Source organism: Saccopteryx leptura, chromosome 6 (assembly GCF_036850995.1).
Source record: "Saccopteryx leptura isolate mSacLep1 chromosome 6, mSacLep1_pri_phased_curated, whole genome shotgun sequence".
Lineage (NCBI taxonomy): Eukaryota > Metazoa > Chordata > Mammalia > Chiroptera > Emballonuridae > Saccopteryx > Saccopteryx leptura.
Window position 1 is genome coordinate 124130061 of NC_089508.1, and position 25440 is coordinate 124155500.

At 48.5% G+C, this 25440-nt stretch overlaps 1 protein-coding gene across 1 annotated transcript; it reads right to left on the reverse strand.

Moving 5' to 3' along the window:
- Window positions 1-3191: 3191 nt before the first annotated feature.
- On the reverse strand, window positions 3192-25440 carry LARP6 (La ribonucleoprotein 6, translational regulator). Its single transcript, XM_066343310.1, has 3 exons — window positions 24753-25440; window positions 9950-10160; window positions 3192-5890 (listed from the first exon to the last, which is right to left on the reverse strand). The coding sequence occupies exons 1-3, from the start codon at window positions 25406-25408 to the stop codon at window positions 4823-4825; spliced, it is 1935 nt and encodes a 644-aa protein (XP_066199407.1). The 5' UTR covers window positions 25409-25440; the 3' UTR covers window positions 3192-4822.

Consider the following 25440-nt stretch of genomic DNA (forward strand, 5'->3'; position numbering starts at 1 on the left):
AGGATAGGTGGAGGTGTTAGGACTTGGAAGCAGGAAGCAGCGCCCCCCTCCCACCCCCCCTTGTCACTTTTCTCCTCAAGCGTGGCTGGTAATTTCCAGGTGTCCTTTCCAACGTGTTCCCCACTCACAAGGAGAGAACATGCAGCTGAATACTTTGGGAAAAAGTGAGTTCACATGTTCAGGAAAGCGGTTAAAAATAATCAGTGACCCGTGTGTCTTCAAAGAGTCCTTTCTCCTGTGTTGCAAACCGTGGGGCAGAAAGCAAACAGAGCCTCTTCCAACCCAGCCACACCCTGCAGCGGTGCGACGGTGGAGGAGATGCAGGCGTGGACACGCTTCTGGATCAGCAGGCTGAGGGTCAGAGGGGGACACGAAGCACGGCAGGGGACAGGGGCAGTTTGCCCCTTATTCTGTTTAGGAAAGGGACAGTCAACAACATTTTTTTTCTTTTAGGTAAGGAAGTTATGCTAACAGAACTTTAGTAAGTTGGGTTTAGAGGCATTCCAAGGGAGTTTAAAGAGAACTAGATCCAGGAAGGCCTCAGGAGGAGGGTGTAAGGACTTGAGGATGGAGTAAGAAACATCTCAGGGCTAGAACCGACAGCTCTGAGTTGGTGACTGAATGGGCAAAATAGTGAAGGTGGTATAAATACAAGACCCTCAGATTCCTCGAGTGTTTGCTGTGTGCAAGTCACTAAGCATTTTACAGGTATTAACTCATTTCCCTCAAGTTATGAGGTAGGAATATAGTCATCCACATTTTACGGGGGAGGAAACTAAGACACAGAGAGGCTAAGTCACTTGTCAAAGGCTACTAGGGTTTGAATCCGGGCTGCCAGACCCCAGACCTTTCGTTCTCCACACATTCCACACAACTTCTTATTCAGTCTGGGGGCCATAGGAGACGGTGATGTCCCCGGCCGGGATGGGAAATGAGGGGGAGCATGTGTGCATGTGTGTGGAAGGCGGTTGAAGGAGGGCATTTGGATGTGTGTAGTTTGAATGTTCTGCCAGCACTTCAGGTGGAGATGTCCAGCCAGCTTCAGGTCCCAATATGGGGAGCTGTTTTTCATTAAAAATAACGAAACATCTGCAAAAATATTGTTGGCTAGGTGTCTCCCAGGCAAGCTATTCAAGGAAGGCCTGCTATGCTGACAACAGGAAGCCCACGCTCCTGCTGACAGTCTGCCAGGGCTGCAGAGAGCTTGGTCATCAGCAAGGCGCTCGGGGTCTGTGGGCACAGGAAAGCCTGCCAGACGCCAAGCTCAGGCTGCAAGGGTGGGGTGGGTGTGTCTAAGACCACTCAGTTATCCGAGTGCCCTCCTCAGGGGTGGGGTGGGTGTGTCTAAGACCACTCAGTTATCCGAGTGCCCTCCTCAGGGGTGGGGTGGATGTGTCTAAGACCACTCAGTTATCCGAGTGCCCTCCTCAGGGGTGGGGTGGATGTGTCTAAGACCACTCAGTTATCCGAGTGCCCTCCTCAGGGGTGGGGTGGATGTGTCTAAGACCACTCAGTTATCCGAGTGCCCTCCTCAGGGGTGGGGTGGATGTGTCTAAGACCACTCAGTTATCCGAGTGCCCTCCTCACTCTCACAGGTCAGTGCTTCTCAGGCTGCCTGCCCAGTAGACTCCTAGGAAGTTTTAGAAACCACTTAGTCTCAAGGTTCACCCAGACTAATTGAATCAGACTATCTCAGGATCGACACGGGCAGTTTTGAGGAGCTCTCTGGGTGATTCTAGTGTGAAGCTGGGGGTGAGCAGCAGTGCACTGGAAGGAGGGTTTGCCCTCAGGGACGATCAGAGCGCCGGGGAATGAGGGACACACACGAAGTCTTCTTCAGCTCACACAGCGCTTGCACGTACGCGGCCTTATTAAAAGGAGCCTCATTACTATCCACAGGCTGGACGGGGAAACTTTGAATCAAAAAAGAGAAATGACTTGTTCCAGGTCAAGCAGTTATTTACAGGAAAAGCTAGAACCCAGACCAGCTGACCCCCAAATTCAGGGTTCCTTCAAAAAGCCATAAAGGGCCCTGGCCAGTTGGCTCAGTGGTAGAGCATCGGCCTGGCATGCAGGAGTCCCGGGTTCGATTCCCAGCCAGGGCACACAGGAGAAGCGCCCATCTGCTTCTCCACCCCTCCCCCTCTCCTTCCTCTCTGTCTCTCTCTTCCCCTCCCGCAGCCAGGGCTCCATTGGAGTAAAGTTGGCCCGGGCGCTGAGAATGGCTCTATGGCCTCTGCCTCAGGCGCTGGAATGGCTCTGGTTGCAACAGAGCAACGCCCCAGATGGGCAGAGCATCGCACCCTGGTGGGCGTGCCGGGTGGATCCCGGTGGGGTGCATGCGGGAGTCTGACTGCCTCCCCATTTCCAGCTTCAGAAAAATAAAAAAAAATAAAAAAAAAAAGCCATAAAGGGCAATATGCCAAGCAGAAGGCACACTCATCTGTATTTGCACAGAAAGGTGAGGGTATGTGGGTTTCTTGGGAAAATAGCCGTTAGGCTTGCTCTCTGGCGTACTGGCTGCAAGCACTTTGCCTGATTAGTGTGTGAGCACGTGGCAGCGGCACGTGTGTATGGCCTACGTAAGGCTATGGGTGCTTGTGCTCAGGGTGGATTGCGGTTTGCCTGCCCACCACTGTCAGGGGCTATTTTTGCTCTTAGTTTGCCTATGAGGCAGTTTCCCCTGCCTGTGTGCTTGTCCGCCATTGTGAGAAATGGCCCAATGCTTTCTGGCTCTGCCGTTTCTCTACTGTCTGCCTGAATCCAGTGTGGACCTGCCTGGCCTCGGCCACTGGTGTACAGTGTTTTTCAAAGAAATTATGGTCTATAGGATTGAATGTAAAACTAGAGCAGCTGCTTGTGTGCCAGAGCATAAGGGAAAGGAAGGTCTGAATGTAACCAGGCCGAGAGCTGGGGAAACCCAGAGGGCCCACTGGAGGCAGAGTCGGGAGGTGAGGCCCAGAGTGAGGTCTGGGGAGGGACCATGGCCCTGCCTTTTGGGCACTTACAGCTGTTCGTGGGGGGAATGACAGGTCTGAGCAAGTTCTGGAGGCACTTACCAGTGAACAGGAAGTCATCTGGGTCTTCCAAGGGACACACTACCTTACTAACCAGATAATAATCTCCTGCTACTCTGTACAGAGTTGTATCCTTGAAAACACATTATCTTTTTCCATCTTCACAATGGCTTGTGCTAGTACCCGACCTCAGCAGCTTCATGAGCAAAACTGGCATAATGATACCTATAGGGACACTGAGAGGGGTACTGAAAGGATGTTTCTAGCAAAGCGCCTGGCACATAGGTGTGAAGAATAAATACCTGCCCCTTTTGTAGTTCTTCTCCTTTAATTTGGGTGGTGAGGGTCAGAGACACTGAAGTACTGTTCAGTGGTCATGAATGTGGGCTCCAGCGCCAAATGGCTACATTCAAGCCAGCTCTACCAATCTGGCTGTTCAACTTTGGGCAGGCTAGTCACCTACCTACATAATGTCTCTGTGTCTTCTGGTGCCAAATAGAGATAATAGCTGAACTTTCCTAGAGTGGTTCTTGGGAAAATTAAATGAGATGCCACATGGAAAACTCTTAGCATAGTCCCTGGCATCTAATCAGTGTTTAATAATGATTAACAAATTCCACTACATGGGACTTGCCTCCAACACCTCCCCCCAATTAGCAAGCGGAGAAGCCGACCCTGAAATCTGGGCTGGTGCTCTTCAAGCAACACCAGGTTAGCTTCCGGTGACAGTGGAGATCAACCCAAGGATAAGGAGCTACCAGTCAGGGAGGGTGAACTGCACTTCAGACATGGAATCAACACAAAGCACTTTGCAGGAACAGAATGAGGCCAATGGGCTCACTGCTGTACTTTAGGTCTCAGAAGTAGGAAGTAGGGGTAGGATGTGGAGAGTTACCTCCAGTCTCACACCTTGGTTCTCAGGATCACCAGGCAGGCTTGTTAAATCCAGATTCCAGGCCCCTGTCCCAGAGTTTTTGATTCAGAAGACCTGAGAATCTGCATTTATAACAAGGCCCCAGGTGATGTCAGTGTTAGGGGACCACATAATCTAAGGACCTTGGTTTACACTGAGGAAACTGAGGCACAGTCTTCTGCTCTCTGATTCATTGTGATGACAGGTATGGTGCTCCAACATCTGCACAAACTCTGCAGACCTCTCTAGCTACCAGGAGCCCCAAGGCAGCCCCGGGCTCTCCCTGGGGTGCACTGAAGAAGAGGGTCTTTGTTAGGCTCCTCAGGGCCTCATGACATACTGAGCACAGCCTTGTCAGAGGGCAGACTCCCGCCAGACACAGTCCACGAATTCTGAGACGCACTCCCAGGTGAGTGACTTTATTATGTATTCACCTGACAGGAGAATGTACATCAGGTCCTAGAAGACACCACTCCACAGACTTAACTAGTTACCACTGCACAGCAGAAGTCCTCCGGGCTCTCAGGACACCCTGTGTGGCCACATGAGGACGGCCCTGCACCCCAGAGAAGAACCCCACCCCGAAGAAGAGACCTGTTGCTAGGCCTTCTCTGAAGAGCTGTGACAGCCAAACCCGCCAGGCAGCATCACAGCAATGGTCACGCTGGGGGAGGAAGGGCTGCTCTGAGCTAGAAGCTGGTCTTAAACCGGGGCGTACCAGACAATTTACATACATTACAAATATATAAATTAAGAGGTTTTACAGTGTACAAAAATCATTGAAGGGAGACTTAATTTCATTTCTATGTCGTGCCAGGTATTTGTCAGAACCTTGAAAACGGAGGCGGTTTTCAGTGGAGTGGGTATTTAAAAATAGAAGGCATTTACCTATCTACACATGGGCCCTGCCCCTCTCGTGTCCGCCATGAAACCCTCTGGTGTCGTCAGGGCCTCTGGGCAACCTCAGTACCCCCACAGGTAACCTGTCTGCAGTCTGCATCTTCCGAGAGAGCAGGGGACTCGCTCTGGGGCTCCTCTCCTGCGTCCCCCTCTCGGCTTGGCGGCGCCTCCGAACCCAGGGGCTGCTGGAGGGGGTGACGCTGCTGTCAGAGGAGTAATCCATGCACGTGCGGAAGGCCTCGGGACTAGTACAGGAGTTCAGCCTGCCTTCCTCGGCCAGAGGGGATTTTCTGGAAACACCTTTGCGTTGAGCCAAGGGGCTGCTCCATGGACTTGAGCACGGGGAAGCATTTGGGCTCAGAAAGAAATTCTGGTGGCCACACGGGCTGAGCTTGCTGGTGACCAGGTGACGCCGGCTAGCCATAGGGGACGTGGGGTTGCTCTCAGGATCAGAGGAACTGTTAGCAGAAGACTCGTCCCCCATGTACTGAAGCTCTTCCACTCTCTTGTTCAGCGATTTGTTGGGGTGGATGCTTGTGGCGGGCTCCTCGTCCTGGCTCTTGTCCTTGGGAGGTTTCTTTTTGGGCGGCTTCATACCAATCAGGACAGCTTTCATGTTCTCCTTGCCCTGAGACTCCATGGTCATGAACTCATGGGCTTTGATGGCCGCCTCCACCTCCTCGAACTCCACAATGGCGCACTCCTGGGTCCCCACCTGGCTGTACCGGCTGCTGATCCTCCGAATATCAGGGGGCATCTCCCTCCCGGGTTTCAGGATCCGCACTAACGAGATGACGCCAAAGGTCCCAAAGAGCTTGAGCAGGTGTTCCATCACCTTCTCCTGCACCCTCCCGTTCTTCTGGGGGGTTCCCAGGGCCCACAGCTTGGGGCACAGATAGAGGTCATAGACCAGGAGCATCTTGCTGGGGAGGTTCTCATTGGGGAAGAGCGGGACAGGGGTGGTCCTCCTCACCTTCCGGTGGTCCTCATTCAATTCGAGGGTCTCTGAGTACTTCAAGGCATGCGCTGTGGTTCTCCAGTCCCGTGTGAGGTGTTTCACCTGAAGAACACAAGCAAATATGGAATGGCACCTAATGTCCTTGTCCACCTTGTGTCCTCTGCAACCTCCATCAATCTTTCCTGACACAGTGTCATACCTGGTGGGGGCAGGCACTCAGAAATCTAGTAAACAAATACGCTTTATACAATATCAAATGAGGCAGCCTGGTGTAGAGGAGCGCTGCCCCACAGAACTTTTCATGGTGATGGAAATACTCTCTTCTGCCCAAGGTTAGAGGTTGAACCTGCAGGCTCTGGGCCGAGGCTGCTGAGCACAAACGCAAGGTCTACGACCACCTGGCAGTGAGACCTAAAAGTTATCAACCTCTCCGTGCCTCGACTTCTTCATCTGTTCATATGCCTACCTCAGAGAGTCGGCCTGAAGATTAAATGAATAAATATATATGTAGCTAGATCCAGACACATAATATATATATATACACATATAATAATATGTGCATATATAACTCAGCATAGTCTCTAGTTCACCGTGAGTACTCAGTAAATGTTAGGTGTTGTCATTATTTCAAATATCACATGCTATCACTTTGATAGGACTTGGGGACTTTAACATTCAAATGCCTCTCTAAAGTTGTATTTCGGCATTTATGCATTTGCTACAAAGGGGGTTCAAAAGATATTTCATAGTTCACTGCCATATCTCCTGTAAATAACGTAGACCCTTTCCACTGGAACTGAATACAACTCAGGCCTCACGGGGAATAATGAAATAGGTCCTCTCCTCACTTAGTGGAAATTGTGCGTATCAGTGCAGCAGTACATGAAAGCTATATTTATTCTGTAAAACAGTAATTTATTTTATTTTTTTTAGAGAGGGGGGGGGAGAGAGAGAGAGAGAGAGAGAGAGAGAGAGAGAGAGAAGGGGGAGGAGCAGGAAGCATCAACTCCCATATGTGCCTTGACCAGGCAAGCCAGGGTTTTGAACCGGCAACCTCAGTGTTTCCAGGTTGACGCTTTATCTACTGCGCCACCACAGGTCAGGCCCTAAAACAGTAATTTTTAAGAGGCCCATTTCCAGTGCAGGGAATGCCAGGCAGAATGAGTCATCCCAAAGAAAGAGTGGAGGTGGGTGGGCTGGGAAGACGGATCCAGAAACAGCAAGGTCACTGCGAGTTCTGAGACCAGGTCAGAGCTGTTCTGCAGAGGAACCTTGAGACCCAAACAGACATTTCCTGGGACTCAGGAAGGGAGCACTGCCTCACAGGGCAGTACGGGGAGGACCCAGGTAGAGCTATCAGCCATCCGGCAGGCTCCTGAAGAGGGGATGCTGTCTACTGTAGACTGCGGCCTCCAGACGATGGGGTGTAGGGGTGTAGAAACTGTAAGTCACTTATACACACAGACTCAGTGGGCCAATCACCATGACACAGGCTAAAGGCAGAGGGTCCAGGGAAAGGGTTAGACTTCAGGTGAACAGACGCAACCAGGGATCCAGACAGGGTGACGAGGGTGACTGCAAGTCACAGCCAGGTTCTGGGAGAACCAGGCAGTGGTTCTTCTGGGGCAGAACACGGGGAGCCTTCTCCAAAGCCAGCCAGGGAGGAGGAAGCACTCAGGATTGAAGAAGAATCGATTGCCCAACTCTGAGGCCTGAGCAAATGGTGTGTGGGGAGCCAGTGCCCATACACCAAGGAGGGCTGAGGAAGCTGGCGGATGGCCTGTCCTGCTGAGAGAGCAAGGACCCAGCACCCCTCCAGAGCCAGCAGCAGGGTCTACCAGGCAGTCTTGGTCTGAGTGCCCTAGACCTGTGTTTGTGAGCTGTTAGCAGGAGAGTCCAGGCATCAGCTATGAAGGGCAGCCAGGGAGCTGTGGGTTTGTGGAATTACTACAAGAACTTTAATGAGATTTTCAGAAACTGTCATTTTCCTATGTGTTTGTTGCCTTTGTCATATAGGCTTCCTATTATGATCAGCAGGAAACCCTTTAAAAGGAAGAGGGTCTCAGCCCCCATTTTGGAGGCACTGGGAAGTCTACATCCACTCAGCAGCAGTGTCCAGCAGAGAAGACCCTCCTGAACAGATCCATAAGTGGCAACTTAAAAAGGAAAGAAAATCAGGCTAGCTCCTAGGGTCCCTGGGGAGAAAAAAAGGAATGTATAGGATAGTTCCACCGGCTGCTGTGTTCCGGGATCCCCCACAAACAGTCAGCAGGTGAGGGCTTGCGCACTGTTCTCTGCACAGGTGTGATACTATGATTAATAATTTATAATAAGAAATACATATATTTGGTCTTCGTCCCCATTCCTGGCACTGAGTTCCTGGAACCTTTGTAAACTCCTAAGGGGTAAGAGCAGTGGGAGCTTTTGTTCTAATGAAGGGACTCTGGGAGGGCTCCCTGTGGCTCCCAGATGGGGGCTGGTCACCAGAATGACTAAGCCGTGATTAGAAGCTTGGAACATTCAGCTCCCTCACCCCCATCCTCCAGAGAGGGAAGAGAGAGTGGAAATGGAAGTTAATAACTGATCATGTCTATGTGTGGAAGTCTCTCAAAAAATACCAATAGTAGGGCTTTGGGGAGCTTCCAGATGGGTGAACACATCTGCCTGCCTGGAGGGGGGAACACCCCAACTCCACCAGGACAGGAGCTCTTATGCACTCAGGACCTTCCTGCTCTGACCTGTGCAGCTTTTCATCTGGAGTTCTCCTGCAGTCTTTATAATATCTGTCAATAAACTGGTAAATGTAAGTAGGTGTTTCCCCGAGTTTTGTGAGCTCTTCCAGCAAATAATCAAATCCAAGGGGAGGAGGTCACAGGAGCCTCTGACCTGTACCTGGGAATCTATTGCTTGTGATTGACATCTGAAGGAGAGGGCAGTCTCATGGGACTGAGCCCAAACCTCTGGGGTCTGAGGCTGGCTCCAGGTAGAGCGGGTCAGAATTGAGGTAAACTGTGCGACACTCAGCTGGTGTCACAGAAATGCTTGGTGCAGGAACCCTTCCCTCAAACCTGGTATCAGGTCTGCGTGTGGGAACACTGTGACAATGGGGACACCCAGGGGGAAGAGCAGGCTTTTCCTCTACAACATAAAATGTCCTTGTCCTGCACCTTAAAAATTCCTACTCATCCTCCAAGATACAACTTTAATGTCATCACTTCCAGGGAGACTTCTCAATGCTCCAGGCAGGGATAGTGGCACTAACCGACTTGCTCTCAACAGGGCTTTGTTTTCCCTTGTGGTTCTGTCCATGGTCACAGTGATCCCTCAGTGACCTCTCTCCGTCGCTGGGCTTTGCAAACACAGAGGAACACCAAATTCATTTTGTTTCTCCTGTGCCTACCGCAGTACTCAGCCTACAGGATGAATATGTTTGATGAGTGACTAAAGGAAAGAGCGACAGAAGAGGGTGGAGCACTGCAGTGAGCTGGGAAGAGCCCTGGGAAAGAAGCTCTCCTGAGTGCTCCCTGCTGTCTGGGCCAGGCCCATTCATCACGCATCACATTATACAACAGACCAGGTGGCGCTTTTCCATTCCAGTGAATACACTTCTCCCAAGAGAGAGAGTTCCTGGGGAAAGGGGTCTGTCACCTCTTCGAGGAGCAAGCAGACCCAGTCCCGTTGCTGGCTGTGTACCCCACAGGGCGGTGCAGCCTGCTGCCCAGACAGCAGGGATATGAATCCCACATTCCTGTCCCAGACAAGGATGGTGGCACTACACAGCTGAGCTGCTGATGTCTCAGACGAGGCTCAGAGTTCTGAGCTCTCCTTCTTTCTTTTAGTTATTCAACCTGACACATAAAAAGCTTGAATCCATGTAGTTCTGGCCTGGGAAGTATTTCACGAGGCCATCACCATCACTGAGATCTGTCCTGACACCCAGAACCCTTTAAGAGTGTGGGACAGTAAGTAGTCCTAATAACAACCCTAAATCCCTTCTCTTGATCATTTGTATCTTTTTCAGGCCACAGAGGAAGTAAAAAAAAAAAAAAAAAAAAAAAAAAGAAATCACTAGTCATTAGGTTTCAAAAGGGTAAAATGTATTTAGACCCATAACCCCAAATGCCTCACAATCCCAGAGGCGCTGGGACAGTGCAACCTCACCTTTTTGAAGGAGGTGAGCAGCTTGACGCTCACGTACCCCAGCTTGTTCCTCCGCACGTGCTTCAGCAGGAAGGCGTCCTTCTCTAGGTTCTCGTCAGAAAAGTAGAATTCAATCTGGTCCACCAGCTTCCTGACCAGCTCCTTGTCCGGGGGCTTCCACTCCTGCGTCAGGTCCTCATGCTCATTCTCACCCCCACTCGTCATGGCGCCACTGGAACCGGGGGGGGACACAGTGTTAGGGGCCGAGTCATTTCTCTCCACCCAGAAATCACACAGTCATGTCCCAACATCCCCACCTCAGAACGTGACCTTATTTGGTAAAAGTCTTACAGATGTCGTTAGCCGAAGATGAGGCCATACTAGAGTAGCAAGGTCCCTCATCCAGTATGACTGGTGTCTTCAGAAGGGGAATGTGGACGAGCACACACAAGGAGAGCACCATGCGGCCACCAAGGCAGAGCTCAGGGTGCATCAAAGATGGTCAGCGAACCCCCCGAAGTTATAACAGGCCTGAAGCAGGTCCCTGCACAACAATGTCGTGAGAGGGGCATGCCCCTGCTGGCACCCACTTTCAGACTTCTGGCCTCCAGATGGTGAGGCAAGACCTTTCTGTGGTTCCAGGCCCTCTGGTTAGCAGTGCCATTGCTGCAGCCCTTGGAAACTGCAGTGGCTCACAACTGGCCTGGACTCCCCAGGTGCACACATGGCCATAAGGAGAAATGGTTTTGCTTCCAAAGAACTAGGAAATCTTTGCTTTTGTTTTGAATCAGGAGGGAGGATCATTAAAATAACAAACCCCTCTACTAGCATTTCCATTTTCCATGCCTCTTCGCCATCCCACGCTTCTTGCATACTTCTTATTCTTCCCTCTACTCCTTCACCCTGCAAATCCCGACACCCAGAAGACAGTTTAGCAGAGTAACTAAGAGTCCCAGTCCTAGAGTTAGACAGCCTGGGTTTGAATCCTGACACCACCATTTATTGATTGAGTCAACCTGGGCAAGGAACTCCACTGCCACACCTCAGTTCCACTATCTGTAAGTTGACAGTCACGCCAGTCACTTTTCTGATCGACTGCTGTGAAGATGAAATGAATTAAGGTCCTGACTGGTTGGCTCATTGGCAGAGTGTCAACCCAGCATGTGGAAGTCCTGGGTTCAATTCCCAGTCAGGGCACACAGGAAGAGGCGCCCATCTGATTATTCCCTCCTCCTTCTCGCTCTTCCTCTCCTGCAGCCATGGCTCTGTCGATTCAAGCACGTTAGCCATGGGTGCTGATATGGCTCTGTGGAGCCTCTACCTCAGGCACTAAAAATAGCTCGGTTGCAGCATGGCCCCAGATGGGCAGAGCATAAGCCACAGATGGGGGGTAGCTCAGTGGATCCCAGTCAGGGTGGATACAGGAGTCTGTCTCTCTATCTCCCCTACTCTCACTTAAAAAAAGAAAAAAAAAGAAATGAATTAAGACATACAATGTTCAGAAGAATTCCTGGCATCCCCTTAGAGCTCAGTGAGTGACAGAGACACTCAGTTGCTCATTCATAAGAGAGATCTAAGATTCAAACTATGTGTCTCCAGAGTCAGTACACACAATACCGTCCAGGTTTTGCTGGGGCTTTGCCACAGAATCTGGAAACAATCCCATTCATCGCGGCCTGCTAAATAAAACCTTCACCCGTGGGCAGCCCCACCTGAATGGACTTCCCCTCCCCGAGGATGTCAGGACAGGGGAACAAGCCAAAGAAATTCCAGGCAAAGCTTCTTTAGGAAGGCTAACCTTTCACAAAGGGACTGTATAAAACTTCAAAGCCATAAATATTTAGGAAACTTGTGACATCATTATTAGATGTTATCAAAGGTGAGCTCTCTTTTGTATATTTATTACCACATTAAAATATGTATCACACAAATACTATGTATTTTATATGATAAAAAGGATTAGTTAAAAATTACTTCCAAGAAAAAATAGTAATAATCAGCTTTCCTATGTGGCAGTTGATGTCTAATAACATGAACCCCAGACCCCAAGTTTCCGTTAACATGTCCTCAGCAAAGAGCACATGCCCGGTACGCCTAAAGCACCAGCGTGCTCCCGCCCTGTGGAGAGAACTCGCCTGGTTCCCAGAAAGGCTCGGCAAGTTCACAGCAGCATTGTTCACCATGGCCAAAAGGTAGGAACAATTCAAGAGCCCATCAGCGGATAAATGGGTAAGCGTGATGCCCTACGCACATACAGGGAAATATATTTCAGCCTCAAAAAGAAAATCCTGACACATGCTACAACACAGATGAATCTTGAGGACATATGCTATGTGAAATAAGCCATTCACAAAGGGACACATACTGTATGATTCCATTTATATGCGCTCCCTAGAATAATCAAATTCATCCAGACACAAAGTAGAGTGGTGGTTAACAGGGTCTGGGAGGGGTGAGTGGGGAGTTAGTGTTTAGTGGATACAGACTTTCAGGTGGGAAAAAAAAAAAGTTCTGGAGATGGAAGGTGGTGATGATTGCAAAACACTGTGAATATACCAGTGTTTAATGCCACTTAAAAAGAGTTAAGATGATACATTTTATTATGTGCATTTTACCACCAAAAGGTTTTTTTTTTACAGGAGGTCTTCAACACGAAAAAGTATGCATATTTGTATGTATGTTACGTTTCCTCTACAAAGAAGCAAACAGCATTTCCCTTGGGGGACCTGCTGGAAAGTAAAAGCACTGTAAGCTATTCCTGGGACAGAATCAAGCCGGGAAAGACACACCCATATACATCCTTTGACTTTAGCAAAGTTGTCACTGGCTTTCAACCACCCAAAAAAAGCAACTGTGGAAGAGTCGAAATGAGAATAAAAATGGCCCTGGCCGGTTGGCTCAGCAGTAGAACGTCGGCCTGGCGTGCGGGGGACCCGGGTTCGATTCCCGGCCAGGGCACATAGGAGAAGCGCCCATTTGCTTCTCCACCTCCCCCCTCCTTCCTCTCTGTCTCTCTCTTCCCCTCCCGCAGCCAAGGCTCCATTGGAGCAAAGATGGCGCGGGCGCTGGGGATGGCTCCTTGGCCTCTGCCCCAGGCACTAGAGTGGCTCTGGTCTCGGCAGAGCGACACCCCGGAGGGGCAGAGCATTGCCCCCTGGTGGGCAGAGCATCGCCCAGGGGCGTGCCGGGTGGATCCCGGTTGGGCACATGCAGGAGTCTGTCTGACTGTCTCTCCCCGTTTCCAGCTTCAGAAAAATACAAAAAAAAAAAAAAAAAAAGGAATATTCTGTCAGGAGGGAAAGCCCCCCCCACTAAATCCATCTCACAATTTTTTAAATTTGGAAATTAAAATTAGCATAAAATATAGGCACTGGTTGATTTTTCAGTTTCAGTTTTTTGCCTGCAGACAGTCTGGAAATGGTTTTAAAGATGCCTTCCTAATGTTCCAAGGCAAATGTATATGAAGAAAAGGAAAATGTCTGGGAAACTAACTTTTAAAATACCCCTTTCTTCTTTTTTTTTTTTTTAACAAAAAGTCTTTTTAAAATGGAATGATAAACAAGGAAATGTATTAAGACCACTGTAAAGCCAGTGGCCGGGGCCAGGGCCACTATCACAGCAGCCCAGTCCATGCAGGTTCGCATTGGATTCGGACAGTCGGTAAAGAAGCAACGGAGCCACAAACTGGTGGGCCATAGTCTTTAATCCTAGCTTGCACCCGGCGGGCAAGTAAAAACACACAGTGGGCTCCAAAACCCACTCACATTCAGTGCTCACAAAGCTACTGACTTATCCGAGTTTCCTAGAATCAAAGGTTTCTAGCTCACCAGCCTTATTCTCCTCAGTTCCCCATCTCCTTCCTTATCCCAGATACAAACTCTACACAAACTGGCCTCTCACTCAGCACTCCGCCATCTTGACTGCTTCTCCTGGCCTCCTCCACGTGCCTCCTTCCACTGCTGGCTCTACTCTCTCTGCTCTCTCATGCTAATCTCAGGAACCAAGAGCGCAAGCTCTCGTTCTGCCCCCATTTTATAGTGTAGATTCCAAACCTCTAATCCAATATACAAAATAGGGAAGTCTCTAATACAAAGTCACTTCTCTGAGGCATGATTGGATTGTACCACCCCACATCAAAACGGGTGGGAAAGGCTTAATCCCAAAACCAAGCCCCAGGCTACAAGGATTCTGCCTGCCCAGAGACACACATTAATATCACCTGCGCAACGGCCTCCACGTGGGCAGCGCCACTTTAACGAAGTTGAGCATAATACATATTTTATCTGCACAACAACCACCCACAGGTTTAACAGGTCAAATGCAACTTAAACATTAGATAAGGTGAATATTTTAGAAGGTCCATAAAAGGTAGCTGTGGTTGACATAGTCTGACTCACCTAATATCTAATAGCAATCTCTTCCCCGCTGGCTTCCACACACTGTACTATAGACAGTGTGTGTGTGTGTGTGTGTGTGTGTGTGTGTGTGTGTGTGTGTGTGTGTGTTCCTCTATATACACTTTTTTTCGGCTTCTCTTACAGGTACAGTACTAGCCATTTGTCATGTTATAGCCAATAACACACAAGTGAAATGTTTTTGGCCCTGCCCCTCCTCTTTCATCTGTTTTAAGTGTGGACATGATGTCTGGAGCTTTAGAAGCTATTTTACTCGCCATAAGGAAAAGTCCAAAAGAATCAGCATGACCTGACTTAGTGATGTTATTGAGTTGCTGAACCAAAGCCTGAAGATTTTGAAGTACGTGAGAATGATAATATCCTACTTGCTTAATTCCCTTTTTAGTTGGGTTGTGTGTTACTTGCAGCCAAATCTGGGAAAGTAACACTGCATTGAAAAAAGAGGTCTTCCACACATGCTGAAGGAAAATGGCGGTGGGACAGTCAATGGAATGAAAAAGGAGGAGCAAGACAAACAGGACACATTCCCACTTTATTGGAGGAACCGTAAAGCCTAGCAGTTCAAACATGTAGGTTGAATATACCAGGTAAAGTAACTCCAAATGCATAGGAAGTTCTAAGCCCAGCTGACAAGGATGACAACAGAAGGAGGGGATTAGGTGAGGCGTGTGACAATGACCAGTGAGGAATTTTGGGTGGACTCAGGGGTATTATCAAAATGGTCTAATTTACTATAGGTGGTTAGTATATCAGAGGTGACCAGACCATTGGAAGGACCCACACACCAGTAAGTCCTGCTCCCAAACTAGAGCAGTTGGTGCTATTATAAACACTGGACTCATAAGGGAAGAAAGGTAATTTAATTTTTCAGTTTCTCCAGGTGCCCATTCTAGAGCCTCCTGTTCTCACTCCTTGGCCATGATTCATGGTGGGGCTTGACTGAGAAATGAAGTTCATCCAACCAGACTTGACCAGACCTCCTTGTGCCCCCCACCCCAGCTTGGTCTGTTTCTGGACACCCACCAAAGATCCCAGGTGCCATGTCCAGCTGCCTCTTCTTCATGCTGGTCCTCCTGCAGGACAGTGGGCACTACCAACCACCTTCTTCTTGATTCTCTGCCCCTGGGCTTATCTGACTTCCTCTTTTCTTATTCTTCTCGTCCATGTAACTGCCTTTTCAATGTCCCCTTTCTCTTCTCAGTTCTGAATGTAGGTGTTCCCGTAGGGCCTCTCCTTGACTCTCTATGCCCTGACAGCCTCTGCACCTCTGCCCCTGGTTGGTTCATCCGATTTGAACCTGCCTCTCCTGCTGTGCCTCTGTCCTTCTCTCAATCCTGAGCTGCAGTCCTCAGGTCCTAACTGCCTGCCTGACACTTCTGCTTAGATAGCCTGATACTGCTTCAAGTCCAGTATGTTCTGCAGAACTGGACCTCATGGAGGACTGACACCTGGGCTTATCCAGAGACATTCTATCTGGGAAGCTCAACTTCCTTTAATGGTCCCGCAGTAAACAATCCCTACTCCATACTGGGGGTTAAGTCTGCATCAATTATTTGTACCCAGTGAACCAACAGGCAGGTAGTCAGAGATTCTGAGCAGGCGGGGGTGCTGGGGAGGTATGTGTATAAAACCCCTGTGCAAGGGCAGAAGAAAGCTTCTTGCAAACAGGGGAGTCCTCCCTCCGTAGGGCTGCTCTCAGCGGCAACTGCGTATCTCCAGACGGGAACCCTGACAGAGCAGGAGAGCCTGTTTTATGCATGCTGCACCGTTTCATGGTTCATGCAACCACCTTTGAGCACAAAAGGCCTTGTATCTCTTACGAGCACTAAAAAAGTTTATATCCTTTAAATATGGATAATGGCAACTCTTTGCCATTTACAACAGCATGTAAAAACCATGTATCTTCCCTCCCAAACCGCCCCACTAACTACTTTGCGGATTCACTCTTCTCTGCACTTGGCTCAAAACCGAAAATGTGTCTTTTAACCTTCTCTTTGTGTGGATTTCATTCTGCAGCTGTCCTCATTACCACCCCCTTGAAAAGTATGAATAGCTCATTAAAAAGGAATCTAAAAAATTAAGGGAATATACAGGCATAGTAAAAATAGAAGAGCATAGTAGAAAATTTATACAGAAATCAATAATTTCCTGCTCCACTTCTCCCTAGAGTCAGCCTCTTTCTCTCTCTCTTTCTTCAATCATTTAGTTCTTATGACAGTTTCCTTATAGTTCAGATAAATATGCTCTTAACTCTATCTCTCACTCATCAATTACAGACATCCTCTATTCAAGTTCTATTATATAAGATGAGGATTTGGGGTTGCATCCGCTCCCAAAGCCTCTTCTTCCAATTTAAAATTTTTAATATTATTTTTGTTTTTTTCTAATTGTTTTTAAATAATGAACTTAAAATGATGTTTCTTACTCTAGTATGATACATTTAATGAATATTGATACATTATTATTAGCTAAAGTCCACATTTTATTTAGATGTTCTAGTTTTCACCTACTGTCCTTTTCTGTTGCAGGACTCCATTCAGGATGCCACACTACATTTAGTCATCACATCTTCCCCTGATCCACTAAGCTCCGACAGTTTCAGATTTCTCTCATTTTTGACGACTGAACAGTGTTGAAGAGTGCTGTTCAGGTGTACTGTAGCATGTCTCTCTCTGTAATTTGTCTGATATTTTTATCATGATTAGATGGGGATGTGGGTTTTGGGGAGGACCACAGAAGTAAATATCCATTCCCATCACATCATATCAAGGGTACGTACTATCCACATGGCTGATCACTGTGGATGTTGACCCCACCACCTCGCTGAGATAGTTCGTCTTCACTGTAAAGTGACTCCTCTTTCCCCCTTCCCATACTGTACGCTTTGGAAGGTAGTCACTGTACATAGCCCACACGAGGAGTGGGGAGTGAGGTACATTGGTGGTACTTTTTATTATTTTTATAATTTTTAAAAATTTTATTTATTGATTTTTAGAGAGAGAGGAAGGGGGAGAGAAAGAGAGAGCAACAGGAACATTGGTCTGTTCCTGTATATGCCCTGACGGGGGATCGAACTGGTAACTTCTGTGCTTTGGAGAGATGCTCTAACCAAGCTATCCAGCCAGGACTGGTAGTACTTTTAAAATTCCTACTGTGTGCAAGGCTTGGGGTTGCTGCTAGAGTGACAGCAACCAATGTATCCTACTCTGCTGACACTTAGCATTCAGGGCAGATTAAAGATGAACTAACTATACAAGTAGTTTTGATACAAGAATAGACAAGTGATAGCTGAAAGTTAAAGGGCTTCCTTGGGAAAAAGCCTTGGAGATTAGCTATGCCTTCTGAAGAACGAAGGTCTGGACTGCTTTTTCTTGGTGGTTCACGTGGGTTGCCTCTACAGCTGTATCCTCCTACAGGTCTTCTCAGGTGGCTCTCTCTGCATGGGTGGGGCATGCCACCTGCCTGCGTCACTTCGGGGAAAAGTGAAGCATCATGGAGGGGCTTTATGTGGAGAAGACATTACACGGCAGATCCTGGCTCTGCCTTAGCAGCCCTAGATCACCGGTTAGTCATTTACTTTCTTTAGAAACTAATCTCATTTCTTCTTTTCCCTCTTGGAAGTAAACAGTATACTGTCTGCTACTCTTGTCAGGCAGAGAGACTGGGCAATTGTTTATGCTAAAGAAAGACCTCTCAGATACAGCATCCCTGTTCACTCTTGCATTCTTCACACAGTTCCCAACCAGAGCCTCTCTGGGGCTCCGTCTCCCCACCTCCTGCTGCCTCCCCTGGCCCCTGCCCCACTCCGGTATATTCTGGCTTAAGCCTCTCCTACTCTGGGCCTTATTACATGTGTTGAAGAATAGCTATGTCACTGCTCTAATGACGATGTTAACAACAGCAACAGCAACGTTTTCTCTTTCATATTAAATAAAACCCAGAGTCCTTAGCTCTTCATTCAGATTCATTTATAATCTGGCTGTAACCAATGTCCAAACTTATTTCTATCTATTCCCTTTCAGATCCTTTGGTCCAAGCAAGTAAAAGATTTATAGTTCCCAGTGGAGATCACAATGTTTCTGGACTCTATGCCTTTGAACATGCTGTTCCCACCTCCTCAAATTCTTTGCCCCGTCTCTCAAGTCTAAATCCTAGCTACACATCAAGGTCCATCTCAAATGCAATTCTCCCAGGAAGAGGTAATCATTTCAACTTTCAACTAACACTAGTCTATACTTGTGTCAGAACTACTTGTGTTCATTGTTTTCGTGCCAGCAGAATAGAATTCATGTTGGTTTTCTCACTCTAGCATCAAGCCTGAGCCTTGCACACAGTAGGAATTTAAACAGTGCCAACCAATGGGCCTGATTGGTGGTGATGCACTGGACAGGGCATTGACCTGGGGACACTGAGGTCCCACGTTTGAAACCCCGAGGTCACCAGCTTGAGCACACGCTCACCAGCTTGAGCACTAGATCACTGGCTTGAAGCCCAAGGTCACTCACTTGAGCAAGGGGTCACTGGCTCAGCTTGGGACCCTCGGTCAAGGCACATATGAGAAGCAATCAATGAACAACTAAAGTGCCCAACTACAAGTTGATGCTTCTCATCTCTCTCCCCTCCTATCTCGCTCTCTCTCCTCTCTCTCTCTCTTAAAAAAAAAAAAAATGTACCACCAATGGAAAGTGAATCATTTCTGTAAGGGCAAGTCATAGGCAGCAGGCTTCTTTGAGACAGAATGTATGGTGGTTACTGATGACTATCTTGTTAGTGGCCTTTCAAGAGGACTTTGAAAAAGTTTTACATTTATATTACTCTTTCATTTGAAATAAAGCATTGTACATCGGAAGTGGCAATAAATTCTTTTGTTGCAACTGTAAACCTGCTAGCAATGGAAACAGGGTGGAAATAAGGGGGCACATTTCAAAACAGATGACTGGGCTCCACAGACTAGTGTTGAAATATTTATCATATTTATAAATAATCTGGAGAAATAAGTGCAGCATAAAATATCCAGGGCTTTTCTCATAAAAATCTCAAGCTAATTTGGATATGTTAATTGAGTGGCTAATCAAATGACACACACCTTACAGAAGGCAAATATCCAAACTAGTGTGGTGGAGTAATGAGCCCCTCACGGTGCCTTCCAATACAGGGAAGATTCTTGGAGTCATCTGTCCTTGCAGATGGTCTAACATGGCGCTTTGGCCACCAAGCCCAGGAAAATGCTGGGTGCCAACACGAAGGATACTGAGAAAACACCATTTAGAAAAAACACCAGGTTCCAGTCCCATCAGTGTGAATTTTCTTTTGCTTTGCCTCCAGAAAAAGATAAGGAACCTGAAAAGGTTCAAAAACGCAACCAAATTGATAATGCAGTGTAAAACCATGAGAGCAGAATCAAAAGATAAAGGTTCTTTCATAGATATAGATTGAAAATATACAAGTATGTTTCCAAACTTTGGAAAAGGCACCTTGGGAACAACTCTATTTTGGTTGCTACTGACAGGATGCTACTGTTTGTGTGGCCATGGGTTCTTTTATATTGATTTAGAGATCATGACCTGTCTTCTTTTTTTTTTTCTTTTTTTGTATTTTTTTGAAGTTAGAAGCAGGGAGGCAGTCAGACAGACTCGTGCATGCGCCCGACCCAGATCCACCCAGCATGCCCACCAGGGAGCAATGTTCTGCCCATCTGGGGCATTGCTAACCGGAGCCATTCTAGTGCCTGAGGCGGAGGCCATGGTGGGAGGGGAAGAGAGAATTAGAGAGGAAGGAGAGGGGGAAGGATAGAGAAGCAGATAGGCACTTCTCCTGTTGCCCTGACTGGGATTCAAACCTGGGAATTCCACACGCTGGGCCAACGCTCTATCGCTGAGCCAACCGGCCAGGGCCATGCCTATCTTCTGACATGATGTTCTGACGTGTTTCTTAGTGCCTGGAAAAAGAGTACAACTTGTGGATTCTCTACAGATCTAAGTAACGGTTTGTGATGTGGGCAGAGATAAGATATAGAGAGTACATACTTAGTTCCATGTCTTGCACAAACTGGCATTGATAAATGGAGGCTTTCATTATCGTCATCCAGAACAGGGAAACATCAGCTTGAGCAACATCCCTAAATGTCATGGAGGGAAAGAAATCTACATGTTCCCATTTGCTAAATAAAAAGCAGGTGTGCTCAGTGGTTTGTTTATTATACTCATATTTAGTATTATAATCTTTTTTTTTTATACAGGGACAGAGATAGAGTCAGAGAGAGGGATAGATAGGGACAGACAGATAGGAACGGAGACAGATGAGAAGCATCAATCATCAGTTTTTCGTTTTGACACCTTGGTTGTTCATTGATTGCTTTCTCATATGTGCCTTGACCGTGGGCCTTCAGCAGACCAAGTAACCCCTTGCTCGAGCCAGCAACCTTGGGTCCAAGCTGGTAAGCTTTTTGCTCAAGCCAGATGAGCCCACGCTCAAGCTGGCGACCTCAGGGTCTCGAACCTGGGTCCTCGGCATCCCAGTCCGATGCTCTATCCACTGAGACACTGCCTGGTCAGGCAGTAGTATAATTTTAAATCATTTTATACATTGTAAGTTAAAGTAAATAAGTAAGTAGGTTACTGTTATTAGAGATCAAGACTTGCAGTACAAAAAATAAAAGAAATAAAGCTAAACCTTGTAATATTAAATGTGAATTAGAATTAGCAACATAATTTTTTTTTTAAAAAACCACATTTCCTAGCTCTGACCATTGAAAAGACCTAAAAGCAATGATGCCTCAGTAGAAATTAGCACTCTTAATTCCAAGTCTTGGTTTCTAAATATGTTTCCACTAGTATTTGAAAAGCCAGGAATTCCCATGGAAATGGCTGGGTCCCATGACTAGAGCAGAAGACATACAAATTAAGCCTAGCATATCCAGTATCAGAAAGCAAGGAAGTACTCTAAGGAAGGGGAAATAATTAAGCATTTCTGCTTGCCACCTTAGAGGAACTCTTGTTCCATCCCAGGTGATAAAGCTAAACTCTCTTTTACAGCAGAATGCTAGCTCATACATGTACCACACTTGATAAAATTAGAAAAGTACCAATTTGTTACCCCCAATAGACCAACTCAAGCAAGGATCATCAATGGATGCTAAAACCATAAGGGGAAAGCTGTCAGTTGAATAATGTGTGCAAGAAGCCCACCCATGACTGTTAGCTGCAATGGAGAAGACTACCTTCACCCAGAGGTCAAATTTAGCCTCACCAACGGTGGATACCATGAAAAGTCCATGGCACTGCCCATGGAGTGTTCTTGCCAAAATGTGAAGCCTGAAGCTCATCAAGCCTTTTGCCCCAACTTTCAGTTTCCAGGAAACACATGACACAAAGGAGCAAGTTAAACTAGATGAAGAGAATGTAACCAACCGATTCAAACTGGGAAACCTTCAACAAGACATTTGGCCTCTTAGTTCCAACACAGAGGAGCATTAAAAAAAAATAAAGTGGTAATGTTCTATATTAAAAGATTCTAAAGAGACATAACAGGCAAATGCCTTGGACCTAAATTGGATTCTGGTTTAAAGGGAAAAGTAAACAGCTGTAAAACACAACATGGGCCAATTGGGGAGATCTTGAATATGGAACTTGACTATTAGATGATTTTAGGGATTATATGAAATAATTGTTAATTTTCTTAATTGCAATTATAGTATCATGGTTTTACAGGTAATGTCATTGTTGGGAGCTACAAAGTGAAGTACGTAGGGTAGAAGTCTTATGTACCAGATATTTTCAAATGCTTCGGGGAAAACCATACATGTTATATGCCCACATATAAATCTGGCAAAATGCTTACAACTATTCTTTCACATTTTTATGCTTGACACTTTTATGTTAAAAGGTGACAGTGAAAGGAAAGACATCTTTTTAGTGAACAATGGGTGAGGATACAAATGAACATTTAGAGGTTACCAAGATTTTTTCCTTATTTCCATTGATCCCTTGTCCCCCAGATACAAGCCAGGTATGGGCCAGAGACTGGAGAGTTAGAGGGGACTCAGGCAAGACCACTGCCTTCAAGGATCTCATTGTCTATTGGAGGAGAAACAAATATTTCAAGTCCATGGAGTGAGTGTGATGACAGAGACATGCATTCATTCAACAGATATTTAGAAAGCACTCGCTCAATGCCAGGCACTGAGGATACAATGAGATCAGGGCGGGCATGGTCCCTGAATTCACAGAGTTCATATTTCTGGTCAGGGAGCCAGGACTCTAGAATTATAACTGTGGGTAAGTGCGAGGCACAGAATGGACAGAGGGCTACAGCACCGCGGAGGAGAGGAAGCAAGTCCAGTTGGGGATAGAAGGGGAAGCAGCAGTGAATTTTTCAGGCTGACTAGAAATCAATCAGAGGGACCTAAAGGTGTGACTACAAAGCCATGTAGATACAAATTGCATCCCGTGTTCAGGGACCCGGAGAGTATCAGTCCTGTGGGAGCATGAACAGTTCTTCAGGACAGGCAGGAATGGAAGCAGGGGGCTGATGTGGGGTGCAACATCTCAGTGAGCAGACATGGGAACATGGGCTGACCAGCAGGCTCTGGGAGCCCAGAAGGGTTCTTTGAGGGTGGTGATGCTCCTGCACCCAGCTGGGCCCAAATAAGGGACAGCCTGCTTCCTGCTCTTGGCTTCTTTCTCGCATTCTGGATGTCTGCCTGCTGGGCTCTGTTGAATCCACCACCCTGAAGAGCCCCAGGGATTTTCTGGGGTCAATTCTATGCCAGTGAGCAGCAGGAAATGCTTCTGACTGAATGCTCCATGGGACTCAAGCCACTGGAGCTGGGAGAAATGGTGGCTCTGCAAGGAGCATGTGGAGTGTGAACACAGAGGCCTACCAGAACTGAGGATCAGGTTCCCCCGGATCCCATAGGGGCTCTTTCCAGGCCCAAGAATTAAGAAGGGCTTTAATCTCAGCTAAAGGTCCTATTTCAAAACTTAGTCCCAGAATAGTGGACAGTCACAGGCGAAGAGTCAGAAGGGTAAACCATTCAGGGCTATTGTACGTGACTTGATGAGGTGGCTGCTGTCACCTTAAGACTGAGATGCCAGTGACGACTGTGGAGTCACTGGTATATGCTCAACACTCAGCAGGGCTGAATGAATGCATCAGACTGTACATAAAGTGAAGTGCTGATCCGTCTACTGTGTCATCTGCCGTGGCCCAGCTTTCCTGCTCTAAATTGGTGGGCTGGACATTTCTCCCTGAATAGCTGTCTCCACGGAATTACCTTGACTCTGTGGGTCCCTAAATCCAGACCTTTTTCCCCTGGGAAAGGGTCAGTCAGTGATAGTGAATAGCTTTGGCCCCAGTCTTCTTATGCCCTTGAGTTGACTAGTCTCTCAATGAAGGAGATGTGTGCCTGCCACAAGATACTCCTACAGAGCCCTGACAGTTAAATGCACGTGCAGAGTCCCAGAAGAGGGCTTTTGGTCAGTGCCTATGGCATTTCCCAGAATTTGCGAATCCTGCCATTGCCCCGTTCTCATTTCTGTTGGGCACTCCATACGGTATGTCCTTTCAACATCAGTAAAAAAAAATCACAGCCCTGAAAGGCCTGGGCATTAGTTGGACACAAGATTAAGATCTCCAGCTGATGACAAAGCTCAGGGCTCAGAGGCAAGGTTAGACAGGTGGTTCCTTGTGCCCTATCAGTTCCAGACTCACCATCACCCAGGAACCCAACCCCAACGCAGCAATAGGATGATGCAAGCACAGAAGTCAGGTGGGGAAGGCTGTATGGACACGGGAATCCCCCACAAGGGAGGATGCCAGCAGCAGGCCCTGAACTGATCCCAAATCAGGACAAGGAGAGCTCTCTACACCATGAAATCACCCCTCCTGGGATCCCAGCAGCAAGTGTTAGCTGAGCCTGACCTGCCCCCACCCAGAGACTGAGGGAAGCCATTTAGACTGAAAAGCAGACAGGGCAACGAAGGCTGCTGAAACCACTGGGGAATGCTGGGGGTGGGGGGCTGCTTCTAAGGCGAAGACCGGGTTGGGGTGCGCTTTTTCGAGGGTCTTTGGGTGAGTTCAGGGAAAGAGAGACTCCTCCTGGTGAGGACAGGGCAAGGATGGCCCAGGAAGGACTTCCTCCTGGGTCCCAGAACATGCCCACGGACAGGCTCCTCAGCTCCCCGCCGCCAGCCCCAGGAGGCAGCCTTGGTCGGGTTACAAAGTCGGGGACCAGGGCACCAACGACCTCCGCAAGCCAGTTCTGACATCATGTGATGGCCCAGAGAAGCAACCCGGGGGCAGGGCTGATTCAACGCTCACCGCCCGCTGAGTCGTAGTCCCCGAATTCCGGTGCACGGGGACCCAGAGTGGGCAGCTCCCGCTCGGCCGGGGCACGCCGCCGCGCCTACCTGTGCCCGCGGCTCGGCTCCTCCTCGCTGGCGCTGCCCCAGCCTGGGCTGAGATACCGAGCCGGGTCCCCCGCGCCCCGCGCCTCCGCGACCTCCTCCTCGTCCTCCGGCTCCTCGGCGTCCTCGGCCTCCTGGATGGCGACGCGGATCTGCACCGCGGGCTCGGGCCCGGGCAGAGCCTCTTCGCCGGTCTGGGCCATGGCTCGCGGGCCGGTCGGGACTGCGGCGCCGCTGGGTCCCCGCGCCGCAAGGCCGAACCAACGGGAGGTAGCGTCTGTGACCACGGGGGCCCAGACAGGCGGGGAGGATGGGGGTCGCGGCGCCCCGCCCCGGATGCTAGCGGAGAGCCAGGGCGGGCGGGGCCATAGAGGATGAGAGCGGCCTCCTGTGCTCTCCTCCCGCAGAGGCCCCTCCCGAAACGAGCCCCGGATCTCCGCGTCTCCCAGCGCGCACCCTCCGCTCCGGGCTCTGCACCCGAGAGGAGGAGCCTGGGCTCGCTCTCCAGCCCTCTCCTCCCGCGGGCGCCGGGGGAGGGGCGCACGCATCTGACTTCTCAGTTTGTGGATGACTCGGGGTGACAGCCGTTCAACGGGGAGCTTCAGTGCTTGCGTGTCCCCCCTGCTGACCTGCCAAGATGTCTGGGCTCTCTTTGGCATAAAATACCCGAGACCGTGCGTGCTGGAGGTCA

Coding starts and splice junctions, on each gene's coding strand:
- LARP6 (XM_066343310.1), bottom strand. CDS start 25,408: ATGCCAAAGAGAGCCCAGACATCTTGGCAGGTCAGCAGGGGGGACACG. Junction 10,161..24,752: donor GAGCCGAGCCGCGGGCACAG/GTAGGCGCGGCG, acceptor CCCCGGTTCCAG/TGGCGCCATGACGAGTGGGG. Junction 5,891..9,949: donor TGCTCACCTCCTTCAAAAAG/GTGAGGTTGCAC, acceptor TGTGTTCTTCAG/GTGAAACACCTCACACGGGA.